The sequence below is a fragment of the Patagioenas fasciata genome, chromosome 2 (assembly GCF_037038585.1).
Source record: "Patagioenas fasciata isolate bPatFas1 chromosome 2, bPatFas1.hap1, whole genome shotgun sequence".
Classification (NCBI taxonomy): Eukaryota; Metazoa; Chordata; class Aves; order Columbiformes; family Columbidae; genus Patagioenas; species Patagioenas fasciata.
Genome location: NC_092521.1, coordinates 161,022,496 through 161,036,719, shown reverse-complemented (window position 1 = coordinate 161,036,719; position 14,224 = coordinate 161,022,496). Strand labels below are relative to the sequence as shown.

The 14,224-nt window shown below is 41.8% G+C and overlaps 1 protein-coding gene across 4 annotated transcripts in view; it reads left to right on the top strand.

The window, feature by feature from the left end:
• The window catches only part of DPP6 (dipeptidyl peptidase like 6), a 563,202-nt gene that overhangs the window by 438,761 nt on the left and 110,217 nt on the right, over positions 1 to 14,224 (top strand). For all 4 annotated transcript variants that reach the window (XM_065831232.2, XM_071805326.1, XM_065831231.2 and 1 more), the window contains exon 6: positions 5,367 to 5,419. In XM_065831232.2, coding sequence (XP_065687304.1) covers positions 5,367 to 5,419 — 53 coding nt within the window. The remainder of the gene's footprint in view (positions 1 to 5,366; positions 5,420 to 14,224) is intronic.

The following is a 14,224-nucleotide window of genomic DNA, read 5'->3' as shown; positions in this document are numbered from 1 at the left end:
TTTCAGTAAAACGTTTGACACAGTCACCCACAGCATCCTCACTGCTAAACTGAGTAAGTGTGGACTGGATGATTTGTTAGTGAGGTGGACTGCGAACTGGCTGAAGGAAAGAAGCCGAAGAGTCATGGTCAATGGGACAGAGCCTAGTTGGAGGCCTGTATCTAGTGGAGTGCCTCAAGGATCAGTACTGGGACCAGTACTATTCAATATATTCATCAATTACTTAGATGAGGGAACGGAGTGCACTGTCAGCAAGTTTGCTGATGACACCAAGCTGGGAGGAGTGGCTGACACGCCAGAAGGCTGTGCTGCCATCCAGAGACCTGGACAGGCTGGAGAGTTGGGTGGGGAAAAATTTAATGAAACATAACAAGGCAAGTGTAGAGTCTTGCATCTGGGTAGGAACAACCCCAGGTTTGAGTATAAGTTGGGGAATGACCTGTTGGAGAGCAGTGTAGGGGAAAGGGACCTGGGGGTCTTAGTGGACAGCAGGATGATCATGAGCCAGCACTGTGCCCTTGTGACCAGGAAGACTACCTGGGGTGTGTTAGAAGTGAGGTGGTCAGTAGGTCAAGAGGGGTTCTCCTTTCCCTCTACTCTACCCTGTTGAGACCACATCTGGAATATTGTGTCCAGTTCTGGACCCCTCAGTTCAAGGAGGAAAGGGAACTGCTATACAGAGTCCAACACAGAGCCATGAAGATGATGAAGGGAGTGGAGCATCTCCCATATGAGGAAAGGCTGAGGGAGCTGGGACTCTTGAGCCTGGAGAAGAGGAGACTGAGGGGCGACCTCATTAATGTTTACAGATATATAAAGGGTGAGTGTCACAAGGATGGAGCCAGGCTCTTCTCGGTGACAACCAAGGATAGGACAAGGGGCAATGGGTTCAGACTGGATCACAGGAGTTTCCACTTAAATATGAGAAGAAACTTCTTCATGGTGAAGGTGCCAGAGCCTGGAACAGGCTGCCCAGGGAGGTTGTGGAGTCTCCTTCTCTGCAGACATTCAAACCCGCCTGGACACCTTCCTGTGGAACCTCATCTGGGTGTTCCTGCTCCGGCGGGGGGATTGGACTGGATGATCTTTCGAGGTCCCTTCCAATCCTTAATATTCTGTGATTCTGTGACATTTTGGATGACGTGTGATTGCTGAAAAAGAACAAGGACAGTAAATACTAGGAATTTTGTATTCAGCCTTGCAAACTGCTTTGTAACACAGCTTGCACTTTTACTCTGCCCTGTAACTCTTCCCTTTCAAATTTTACATTTTATGAGATTTTTTTTGTCAGTTTTCTAAATAATTCTTTAATGTAATACTACTATTAATTCTTTAACATAAATAACACAACTACGTGAAGGACCAGGCTCTATGATATAATTTAGAAAATGGATGCAAAGGATGTTTTATTCCGGTATTTATCAAGTAAGTAATAATCATGAGATCATGGCAGCCAGTCCACCCGAGTTTAATCTCAGATCCGCAAATGGAATGGTATGCAGTTTACCCTGGCTATAAGGTATCCCCTCAGCCTCCTTTTCTCCAGGCTAAACAGCCCCAGTTCCCTCAGCCATTTCCCATAAAACTTATGCTCCAGTTACAGTGAATAAATGAGTCCAAATCAATTTTACAATTAAATAACATGTTTTCAATTTAAGTAAGCCCCATTGGACCAGGACCTGTATCCTTGGAGATGAAGCAAGTGTATTCAGGATGTTACTCTGCCATTCACACCGTACTTTATCTGCAGTGATGTGGCACAGAAAGTTGCTGCTTCTGTTTTGTATCTGTAGCTTGTAGGAACCACCATTTACTTGTTATTTTAGAATTTGGTGGCAGGGGAGAGGCAGATGCTCTTCTCCGCTGCTGTATGCGCTGCAGTGTTTGCATTTCCACTGTCATCTGGTCAGGTCCAGGTTTCTTTTGTTAATTACATAAAATGAGGTTAGTGGTTTCACAACAAAGTGTTGTCATGTATAATTAGTCCTGTATTTTTCTGAATTTTAGAGAGATAATTTGCTTTCCAAGACTTAAGTGGAAACAGACAGATCCGTCTTTTAGACCCTTTATGATTTCAGTGTAAACATGCATATGTTGCAGAACATAACGTACATTGAAAGTCAGCAAGGTCTGTTCTGTGACCTGGGATGGAAAATCCAGTGGGAGAGTGTTTCTGGCATGGTAGTTTTAGCATAGTGACTTTTACAGCACTCATTGGTCACAGCTGGCATGGGACCTTTTGTCACCCCGTTGTGGTCATACCTAGAACCCTTCAGAGCAGTCTCAAACCTGTTCTAACTTGCGTTGGCAGGATGACTTGGCACACAGGGTCTACAGAGCAAAACACTTGCCAAAACTTCTGCTGCCTTCAAATATGCCTCTCTACTGAGAGGAGCTGTGTGCTTCTGGGATCCAGCCAAAAATCAGGGCTAAGAGCATCAAATCAGTGCAATGGCTTTTACCACACCCCTTGCATAAGGAAGGGGAACACAGAGAGTTAGTAGAGTTATTTTTGTTGGCTAAGCTGCAGAGACAGAGAGGTCAAATGAAATAAATGCTAACTTTTAAGTGCTATCCCATCTCTGAAGCTTAGCTTTGGTTTTCAGAAGAATGCTCACCTCTTTCTTGTACTTTTTCCTGCTGTGGGCTTTTCCTGCTAGTAATTGAATAGCCTAATTCAGCTTGAATCCAGCAGACATTTTATTTGAGCTATTAAGCAGACATAGTCATCCTCTCAAACTTAAAATAACTTCATTTTGTTTGCATATCTAAGAGGAAAGCAACCTTTTAATTTCTCAGAAAGACATTAAGTGATCTTTTTCTTGGATTCCTGCCTGCTTAGGAGGGTTGCTTGCAGTGTGTCTCCCAAATGGGTTTGAAATAGTACAAATGAGAAGGACTTCCAGTCTGCATACACACTTGTTCTTAAGAACTATAATAATAACAAATGTCTGATCGTGAAATCTTTGCTCATGTAAGTAGTTGTTTACATGAGCATACATACTGATTTTAAGGATTTATCTGAAAAAGGATTGCTCCTGTGAATGACCTCTGTCAGCTGCAAGCCTTTGAAGACTACATTCTACAACTGCAACTGATGTCAGATATTTTAGAGTCTGGTCAAAGACCCACGAGGATGACAAATGATGTTCAGAAAATAAAGGAGTTTCTTGCCACTCCTAAACTCTCTCAACCAAGGAAATGATATACCTCCGTCTCCATTAATGGCCCTAAGACAGCTCTAAATTATCTAACATGGCTGTGGGGACCTTGTACCACAAGCAAGACATCAGCCCATGTCCTGCTCAAAACTGCTCTGGCTGTTTCTTTTCCCTCCAGCCTTCCACATGTCTGTGTTTTCCACTGAAGGTGTCTGTTCATACTCATTTTGGGGGCTGGCTTCTGCGTCTGGTAGCTGACAACACATCATGGCTTGGTACCTTGGTACCAGTCCTTGCCTCAGATCTCTATTTATATATCTACATCATTTTCTATGTCCTACTGTCAGAATATTTGAAGACAAAAGTTGCTCAGCATTTAATGGCAATGTGTTAGTAGGTTTTCCAGCTCTGTAGACTGATTTCGTCTTTCAGTGCATTTTTTTAAGGAATTTTAGCAGTTTTTGAACTTCACCAAAGCTAGAGCAAAATCTAAGGCCACATGCATCAACTGATTTCCAGTGTTAGTATTATAAGATTCAAGAGCTCTTTCGTATGATGGATATAGACGAGATAATAGTATTTTGTTTGACATCGTTTGAAATGAGTGGATCTAAAAAGGACATCTGTACTAAAATAAAAGCTAGCTGGCACTGAATTCACTTGTGTTCCTAGATCTTCTCTGATATCAAAACACCAGAGACTCTCCTTGTTGGAGGAATCTTTATGGATCTGGATGACTAAAAGGAGATATGATTTTGGGATGTAACCTGATGATGTCCTTGTAAAGAAGGGAATTGATCGCACAGGTGAAGAATCGCATCAGTCTGGCACTAGTCTCTGCATTTCAGTGCTTTTTTTGGGGAGTTTCATGCAACAGTGTAAGGATTTAATGTTTGGGTGTAAATTGCAACAGAGAAGCTTGTTTTACTAACTACAGGATGATGTGTCATGCATTTATTTGCCTCTCTACTAAGTCCTCAGAAGATGTAAGCCTGCTATAGATGCCACTATGCAAGCTTGCCCTAGAGAGTAATGAGTAGTAAGTCATGCTTACTTGACTGTGATGCTAGTGATGTGCTTGGGATGACCACTGCTGAGGCCAGCAGAACTATCCAGGACATATCCTGGTTTCCTAGCATAATTAAAAAAAAATGCATAGGAAAATTAATTTTCATCAGACAAGCTTGACTGGTGAAGTAAGTATTCAAGAAATTCCTTCTTTGTCCTCTGGGGCAGAATGCTTTATGACACCTACTGGAGAGCAAGTGGCTTAAAGATTTAAGTAGAAGTCAAATGATATTATTGTTAGGAGATTTATGTATTTTATTTATGTATTTAATTATTTATTTAAAAAATATATTTATTTGTTAGCATGCAGAAAGATGCCAGAATTGCAAAAGTGAGTGCCTGTATGAATGTGTATATCTAGACCTTTCACACTAGTGCCCTGACTCTTGTGTTCCTCATCATTGCTCACCTTGGGAATCCACAGATGCCTGTAAGGGACTGAGTTGTCACCAACTCTTAAAACACTGACCTTGACTCTGGTGTTGTTATTTACTACTTAGAAAATAAATAATGAACTCTCCTTCCGAGATGACCTGCCATACAAGCTGACAAGCTCCTCCTCAAGGCCCTAAGAGTGCAAATTGGTATGAAGATGAAATGTAGCAGTTCAAACAAACATGAGGTCAGCTTTACTCCCAAAGTCAGTAAGGTTTCATTTGCTGACTGACAAGATCTTACAACCTGCTCTGAGATCACCCAGCACCACTCCCTGTTTTATTTATGTGGGAATAAAGTAAAAAAAATACGCATTATATCCCTGTTGTGTCTAGTTATAATGATGGAGTATGTCTCCAGCTGACCAGGGTGTCCTCATTAATGATTGTTCTATATTTAGCCCTTGCAGAGACCATGTGCCCCCAGTTTAATCAAAGACCTGGTAGTCATGGAAACAACACAGAGCATCTGGATGTATACGATTTGCCAAACACTGTAATAAAGTGCAAGATGAAAAGAACACACAACAGCGTTAGGTGGATTAATGTATTGTTCTTTTCTACTACAGATTTTGAAGTGTTTATGAGAGCTTCCTAGCCATAAATGCTAGATTGATTTTGCAGAAAAAGAGCCCTATTAACACAAGTGACAATTACTAATCTCTTTTTTTGTTTGTTTTGTTTCTTAATTTTGTTTTTGCAGGTGTATCAGCATTCATATACAGCGCATTATGTCCTCAGCAAAATACCTCATGGGTAAGCAATTTTTCAATGTCTTCATTTTAAAACTCAGCCATTAAGAATTCTGCAAAATAATGTCTATCGTGACAAATGGTTTCCTGTGACAGCCCTTTGCAATGGTCTGGCATTCAGGCTGCAGAATCCACTGAGCTGTGTGTTGTACAAAAGATGACATAGTCTGGAAACAGAAGTATTCAGCTTCCCCAGAGAGTCAGACTACATGAATTCCATATTCCAGTTTTCAAATTTTTGGCTAGAATATAGATGCGTTGGCGTCTGGCTTAGAGCCGCAGTTGGCCACTCACCAGAGCTCTGTCAGAGGATCTATCCAGGGGTGTTTGGTCCCTAAATTTGTTCAGAATTGAAGCATCACCCTTCAGTTTTTAAGTCTCTTGGCAGATTCCCTTGATACAAATGCTCTCTCTAGCACCCCATCTGAAAGCAGGAAGACCAGTAGTCTGTTGCCAGGATCATTATGCTTTTTAGATGCGTGCATGCACAATTATACTGAAGCTACGAGCCTTTGGGTCTATAGTTCATCTTTTCAGGGAGTGTCAGGTAAGTGCAGACAAACAAAAATGCCACATAGGCTTTATGCAGCATTTCTAAACTTAAGGATAGCATATTGCATTACCTAAAGCACATAGTATGAAAGGCTGTGTATCATTACAAGCAATACACTTCCATCACACAATGCCTTTTCATTTAGGTCTCCCTGTCTAGCAAAGGTCCTGAGGCAGACTCAGTATTTAACGTAATCATCGGTTAGCTTGAGAGGATCATTCTTTAGCTTTGATCAGTTGCAGGTTTTTTTTATCCCCCTTTCTCAGCTTCTTCTCTGTGGCACTGCAGGTAACCTGCAGCTCATCTTGCCTGCCTTGTTTCTGTAGAGTTTAACCCATAGTTTCCACTTGCTTTTCCCTTAAAATATACTTTAAAGACTGGCCCAACTGGCTGGGAATGGGTCGCCACCATACCAATAAGACACATACAGGCATATGGTGATACATGTTGTTTCAGAATGACATTTCCATCGCACCAATGGAAATCCACAGCAAAATTCCTCAAATCCTTGCCAGAAAATAGAAAACTAAAAGCCAGGAAGCTGGTGCCAGGTTGTATGTTTTAAGTATCATACTGGTGATAACTGTGCAGGAACGGTAAAAAGGGACAATATAGTTGTGCTCTGCCATTTCTGTAAAACATTGCACATAAAAGATATCATTTCAGTTTTTGCTGTACTTCTTCACTGAGTTGACATTTCCGTGCATTATGGCTAAACAGGTAGTAGATGATTTGGATCCTTGCAATAGCTGGCGAAACCTGCAAAGTTTAAAAAAAAATCTGCCTGGTTTGTACACAGGGTCATCATAGGATCAGCAGGTAACTCAGCTGGAAAGACTCTTCCAAGGTCTACCCTCCTGGTCAAAGCAGGTTACTCAGAGCTTTATTGAGCTAGGATTTGAAATCTTGCAGGAATGAGAACTGCACAGCCTTGCTGGGCAACCTCTCCCATTGCTTGACTGTCCTCACAGGGAGAAAGTCTGCGCTTAGATGCAGTCTGAACCTCCCATTTCAGTTTATACCCACTCTCTTTCACCCAGACTAATGTATTAAATGGATCACTGTGTCTCTGACTTAGGAAAACACTAGGTCATGTCCGAAAGTCCTGCCGATTTCTGCATATATGAGCCATGTGCCTGCCTCTGAGAAAAGGCAGGATCCTGGCCATGCCTGTGTGCTCAGTGTTTCCTCACTTTTTAGCACAGGAATGATATTTTAAGGGCAAAAGTCCTACTAGTAGACATTGCACCACCTGCCTGTCCTCTCTTTCCAATCCAGTTTCTTTGGTACAGTAACCACTGGGATTAACGACAGAAGTACATATTCAATGGCAAGATATAAACATATCTCTTGGCATTTTTTTCCCCCAAAAAAACTACTATTGCACCTGGACTGAGGTGTTCCTCAAGGATTTGTCTCAGCACACTTGTCCACACATCCTGCCCCTGCCCCAAATAAAAAGAAAAAGGAAGAAGAAGAACTAAAATAACCTCAAAAAACAACAACAGCTGAAATAACTTTCTTTGGCTTCTACCTAACAACAGAGAAACAATACTTTGTGAAAAAAACCCCTCTGTACTAGAGACATACATGTCTTGAATCTGTGAGCCCAGGAGCTTGTGAAGTCCGCTTCCCTACAGTTTGTATCTTGTGACTGACTCACCACAAAAAGTCAGGAGCTCGAGGTTAAGACGTTTCAATGTACAGCTGGATCATGGGAATAAGGAGATTTCCCACCATCATCCACATGAAAGCTCTGGTGTTCCAGTGAGACATCTCCAGACTTCTTCAGTCTCTTTCGTTCCCTGACTCAGTTTGGTCTTTGTTTTTGCTTTTCTTTCTTCTTGTTGTTCTTGTTCGTTTGTTTGTTTGTGGGGGTTTTTTAGTTGGTTGGTTAGGATTTTTAATTTTGGTTTAGGGTTTTTGTTTGTTTGTTTCAGCAACTTACTGGGTTTATTTGATGTTTGAAAGCTCCATCTTTCTGGCAATATATCTGAAAAGATCTTGTGGGCTGAAAGGGTGTTGAGCAACAGGATGAACACACACCATGAGCACACAAGCTTTGTATCTGCAATAAACCTGGCTAAGAACGAAAGCATTTGACTGACAGCACAGTTGTATTCCAGAAAAGGTGGAAAATAATAGAATTATCATGCATAGTATGTATTAGAAATGCTAAACAATAACAATACAGTGGTCCAGGCAGTTTGCTGCTACTGCAGGATCTTTCTTCATCCTTGACAACCAGCTTCTTGTTCCCCCCAGCTTGAGCTCTATTGCACACTCAGCTTCATGTTCATGTTTCACCTCACTCTCTGTGTTTGCATGAGCAGCGGTGCCGGCAGCTGGAGGGGTGGATTTGTCAGAGGAGAAGTGTCCAGCATAAGGGGAAGATTTGGAAGGTGAGATGGTGCCAGAAGGCATGTAGGTGTATCGGGCATTGGTGTCCCCGCTGGGTGACATAGTGATGGATCAGGTGACCACTGGCAGGAGGAGGGTTGGAGAGATTGCTCCATTTTGTGTTGGTACAGCTATGATTTATGAAGTGTTTTAGGCTGCGGGTACGTACACAGGCATTGCAAACCCTATTGTACAATAACAATTGCATTCATCTTTCAGGTGATCATAGTGCATGTGAGTGGTGGAAAGGGTGGCACATAACTATTTCCCCAGAATATGGACATTTATTGTTCCTTTAGAGTTCTGTGTGTATTTTAGGGTGGTACATGAAGAGAGAGGGCAGGTGTAGCAGGTGAACATGATTTAAAAGGTCATGAAATACATCAACTGAAAGTAGGGTCTCTGTTGGGTAAAGGACTAAAAATCTTTTCATTATGTATTTCATATTTAACAGAGGAATATTGCTCTGGCAGATGTGTGTGGATGAAGATTGTTGAGTGCAGGATCAAGCACACTGACACAGCACAAGGCTCCGCTCATTTTGACATTCCAGGTCCTTTGGTGATGACAGAATTTGCAACCCACAGGCAGCATCCTTAACTTCCATGTGACAATGACAGAAGTGACAAAAGCCTTTGATGCTGAGCAACAAGCATTGAGCACCCTCATTCCCCTCTGTAATATCCCTCCCACTCACAGACACTCACTCCTGGAAATCGGCTGGGACAGTGTGACTTTCCCTGTGCTTTTTCCACCCTCTTCCTCATCCTTGGCTGTGGTCTACCTCATCAGGAAGGCCAGACAGTTCAGGCTTTGTACCCACTCACGCCCTTGCTACACCCCTGCTGAGGCTAACTAATTAGGAAGGCAATTAATCTAATTGGTGGCATCATTTTTTAAATAACATGACATTGATCTGCCAGCATAAATTGCTTTTTAAAGGGAAATTTCTAATTATTTTTGCTGCGTTCTGCAGACTCTTCAGGCTGTGTTTGATGTCAAAAAGGGCTTGTATGAGCATTTTCCAGATTTCTTTCTGAGCTCTCTGTAAGTTTGACAAGCCAATTCGGGCATGTCCCTAACACAAATGGTATTTTATACAGGGTGCATGGATGCTACATTTTACCATGAGAGGTGTTGTGAAGTCTAACTCCCCACATAAGGAAGCGTAGCACAATTTGGTTCTCTAAAGAACAACTAATATATACCAATGACACAGGCTCAAGAGATCTTATTTAAAAATGAAAATAAGGCTGAGCTAGAAAAGGGAGTAAGTATCCATAGAGGGACCCTGCACAGATTTAATTTCTCCTTTTTTGTTATTTCAGCCTTCTCACAGCCTTTTGGTAAACTCAGGGTAGAAACCCGTGCCATTTTCACCACATTTGCCTTCTGTTTCCAATGATCTGTGGTTTTCAGTTTTCACAGGGGAAGCCAGCTGAGATCCACAGTTCTCATTTTCCTGGGCTGAGATGGGCAGGCAGGTTATGTTCAGTTCAGCTTTCCTGCGTGTCACCCATTTTTCTCCTGCTGGTCACCCAAAAAATGAGATGCTGGCGCCGGGTGCCATCTAGTGGAACAAGCCTCCGTGTTTGCTGCTCATGATCCCTGCTACGAACATTTCAGTACCATCCCATCTGCTCTCCTCTGAACGGTGCTGCTTTTCAGATATATCTGCCGGTAATTGCTTACAGCTGTCTGCATTATAAATATTTTTGGAAAGCTCCTCTCATAACCCCACAGTTTCACTTGCCACATTGTAATTGCCAGATAGTGGTAGTTTATAGTTACTGCAATAGCATCTGCAGGTCTGGATGTGGAACAGGGAACTCTCGTGCAAGGTGCTGGGAAAAGAGAAATACTACATACAGTTATTTCCTAATATTATTTTTACTCACTTTTGAAAATAAAACTTTAGCAATACAATGTAGGCAGCAACCTACTTATGAAATCCAACCACTGAAAATCATTTTGTTCTTTTGTGGATTTTAAAAATATTGCTCCAACTGTATCCAGTATGGATGATTTTATTAATTCACATCATTCACCAAAATAAGGGAAAAAGCTTAATTTGTTCAGACTCTTCATGTTCAGGCCATGAGTGACCAGAGTGTTCCTGTAACCTTGTTGCAGGATTTCCCTCACCAGTGTTAGGGTCATTTCACACCAGTGTATGCCACTGGACCACTGGTTTAATCTGGCACTGCAGGTCTTAAGCAAGAGCTAATTTTGGATTGATATCCAAGGAAGCACCTCTGTCTTTAGCTTTTTGCTGTGACCAGCGGATATGTTAAACTTTTTTACAGTTCTGTATTGTGTTTGCATTCCCCAAAATAAAGCCCCGCATAAAACATACATTTCCTCAGACCTCGCAGTGCTCATCCAGTTCTGCATGAGCTGTTTCCCTCTAAGCATAGCTAAGTAGCAGGGATTAGTCCTGACCCCCTTGTATGAGCTCTCAGCATGGTGTTAGCACATCCAGCTGGGGCACATCAGTCGTAGAATCATCGAAGAGTTTGGGTTAGAAGGGACCTCCAAAGCTCATCCAGTGCCACCCCTGCCATGAGCAGGGACATCTTCACCAGCTCAGGTTGCTCAGAGCCCTGTCCAGCCTGGCCTGGGATGTCTCCAGGGATGGGGCATCCACCACCTCTCTGGGCAACCTGGGACAGGGTTTCACCACCCTCAGTGTAAAAACTTTCTTCCTCATGTCTGGCCTGAATCTCCCCTCCTTTAGTTTAAAACCTTGCCCTATTGCAACCAACAGGAACTTCCAAATTTGCTTATAGGGATCAGGGAGAAAATCAGCAGTTATTCCCACTCCTCATTGATTTTGTGTATGGGAAGAAAGGAATCATGCACAGTTACTCCTGAACAGAATCCATATTTCTTCTCAAATTTATATGGTGTAGTCAGAGGAACATGGTAAGTAGATCACAGGAGCAACAGCGGAGCTGAGTTCAGCTCTTCCTGCCGACACTGCCGAGGGTCTGTGAAATACTGCACGTGTCCCCCACACTGAACTCCCAGTAACTTCAAGAGAAGTCCCTTGAGTGTTGTGACTGAAAAAAATATGCATTGGAGATTGAAATGGTAACAGGAGGAGGAACAGAGCCTGTGCTTCACTGAGAGTAAATTTTCAAAGCAATGTCTGTAGAGCTCTGTGCAGAGCTCTTGCTAATCTTCCTGTCTTCTTATATACAAGCTGTTGGCAGGAAAGAGGCTAAAGTTAATTGCAGAAAATTTAATCAAATTTGTACATACCCTACTGTACAATATTTTGAAAGACAACAAGGTTTTTCTTGCACATGCTCCCATTTCCACATTCACAGTAAAAGGAAAATGTGTTTCATTATTTAAAATCATAGTTAAAAAAAACTGCAGGGAATTGGCTCTGCTGCAGACATCTGTCTGTTTGACCAAGACTGCTCTATTTTATATTGTTCTGGCTTGTTGTGCATCTTCTCTGTAGCATTAAAGAGTCTTCCTTTGCCTCAGTGTCCGCATCCACAAAGCAAGGAGAGAAATATTCCTTATTCGACAGAGGCAATGTGTGATAATTACTGTAGAGAGTGCTCCACAATTTCACTCTTTTACATTTACAAACTTGTACTAGAGCCCACATTTTCTTTTAAGAGGAAAAAGTACTGTAATTAATAGAGTCTGTTTTCAGCTAATTAAGAAGGAGCTGAATATTGTCCCCCAACAATGGTACAGAAAGGTTGAAATAAACCCTTATAAAAAGGTATGTATAATCGAGCAACAATGTGAAATTTGTTAAATAAGTAGAAAAATGTATTCTGCAGTTTTTGAAGAATCTGCTATTGCTACTTCTCTCTCATCCCTCTTTAAAAAATTATCATTTCATAGTTTTATTGTCTTTTTGAGATAGTTTACATAGTTAATTAAGGCACCTGTGCTGCATAGTGTGGTGACTTTTGTGCCGGACCATAAATAACAACATCCTTATGATGTGATATTCTTTTTCAGTTGTATTTTGACAGCAGAAGACTGGCCCTTTGAACAGTTAAACTTGATAGCTGGATTGTGGAGCCTGACCTTAAATTCTCTGAAGTGAATAGAAATATTTCACTTGAGTTTACTGGCATTTGGCTCAAGCCCTGATGAAGCTGTTGGGCTTCTCGCTTTTTATAATCATCCGAATTAAACACTCTGTAAAGCGTTAGATCAGTGGTTGAATCACACACTGACTTACTGCTTGCAAATACATTTTGTACTTCTTTAAAAAGAAAGAGCCAGCATTTTATTAAGCAAAGCCCTTATTTGAGCATCACTCACTTCCAGACAGAGGCAGGTTGAAAGCAGCTCAGCCTCAGAAGGTGGTTCAGGCAGGACTCTTGGCTATGCCAGTGGGAGGAAATCCACTTCAGCAGCTCAACACCATATTATTTCTCCAGGAGATTTGCCATTTACTCGCCCATGTTGGTCACTGCAGAGCATTTTTAATGTGAAATGTTCCTTTCATGTGTAGGCAAAGCAATTCTTACCACATGATTCTCTCTTCCAGAATCAGTTGTGATGTGGGTGGACACCTTAGAAACCATGTATAGCTATAATAATAACCAATAGTCCCCTGATGGGAGGATTTGATATTAAGGATTAGAGTAATAACTACTGAGACTGGAAAAAAAATAATATCTTGGGTAATTAATAGTTAGATGCAGATGTTAGCAGTTTAGCAGAGAAAAGCCCAGCAACCAACCTCCTTATCTTACAGAAAAGGTCAATAGCTGATGTCTCATCAGGAGAAAAAAAAAAATAAAAGGAAAGAAGAAAGGTTTGGAACAAACTCTAACATAGTGTTTATCTGAGGCAGCATCCCATGAAATGGAGGCAATGTTCCTATTAAATTCTATTCTTGAATAAAATGTACTTCACTGTTGAGAAACTTCTCTGAATTTGGAACTGTTTGCATGTCTCAGTGTGAATAAAGTTCCTCCGGTCCCCAGGCGTTGATCAGCCTCCAAGCTGATATTGCCACAGGATACATGCACATCCCAACACTGACCACAGCTAAAACTTGGCACGTTAACCTGGGTTTTCCTCCTTATTCATGCTCAACAAGGTTGAGTTAGTACGTGGAGTTTTGACAGAAAAGGGAAATAAAGGTGGCTGAAAGAGAATGTGTAGAATCATGTTGCGTAGTACAGAATAGGCACCTAACCACAGCCTGTACAATTGCTGTTTCCATGAATCACCATCCCAGAAATAAAATTGTTCTGTAGGTGGATTTCCATAGTGGAGATTAGGATTTTTTTTGTTTGTATTTTAATCCTAATGTTCAAGGTTCTGGGGAGTTTTCCACTAAAATAGGGACAAGAAACATGCATTTCCCCAGAGGGAAGTTTTTGCTCTGCTGCTGTTGAGCTGTGGAGACACCCTGCAGCCTAGACCTTGGTTATTTGTTGCTCTGGTTGGGTGATAAACTCTTTCAGCCTACTTAAACTCGCAGTGTGTTGTGTGATTACACAGCATGAAGAATTTCTGCTGCATGTTACAGGACACAGATCTATTTTTTTGTGGGCATCTGAGAAAAAGACAGTTTGCAGGACCAAAATCTGCAAGATTATGGGAATTTCCTCAGTGCTGTGCGGTTTAATGGGGCCCGGGCTCAGGTTATATAGCCAGGGCTATATACAGACCTGTGCCCAGTCACTGAGGGCTATATAGTGATCTGTGTCCCGCCTCTGAGGAATATATAGCAGTCTGTGCCATAGTGCTCATGTGCATCAGCGGTGTCCTGGGGCTCCCTTTCGTCCTTGCTACCTGGTTCTATGACCATTCACAGGTAGACACTAACCAAATTTAATAGGCTTAAAATCTCTCGTTATCCCA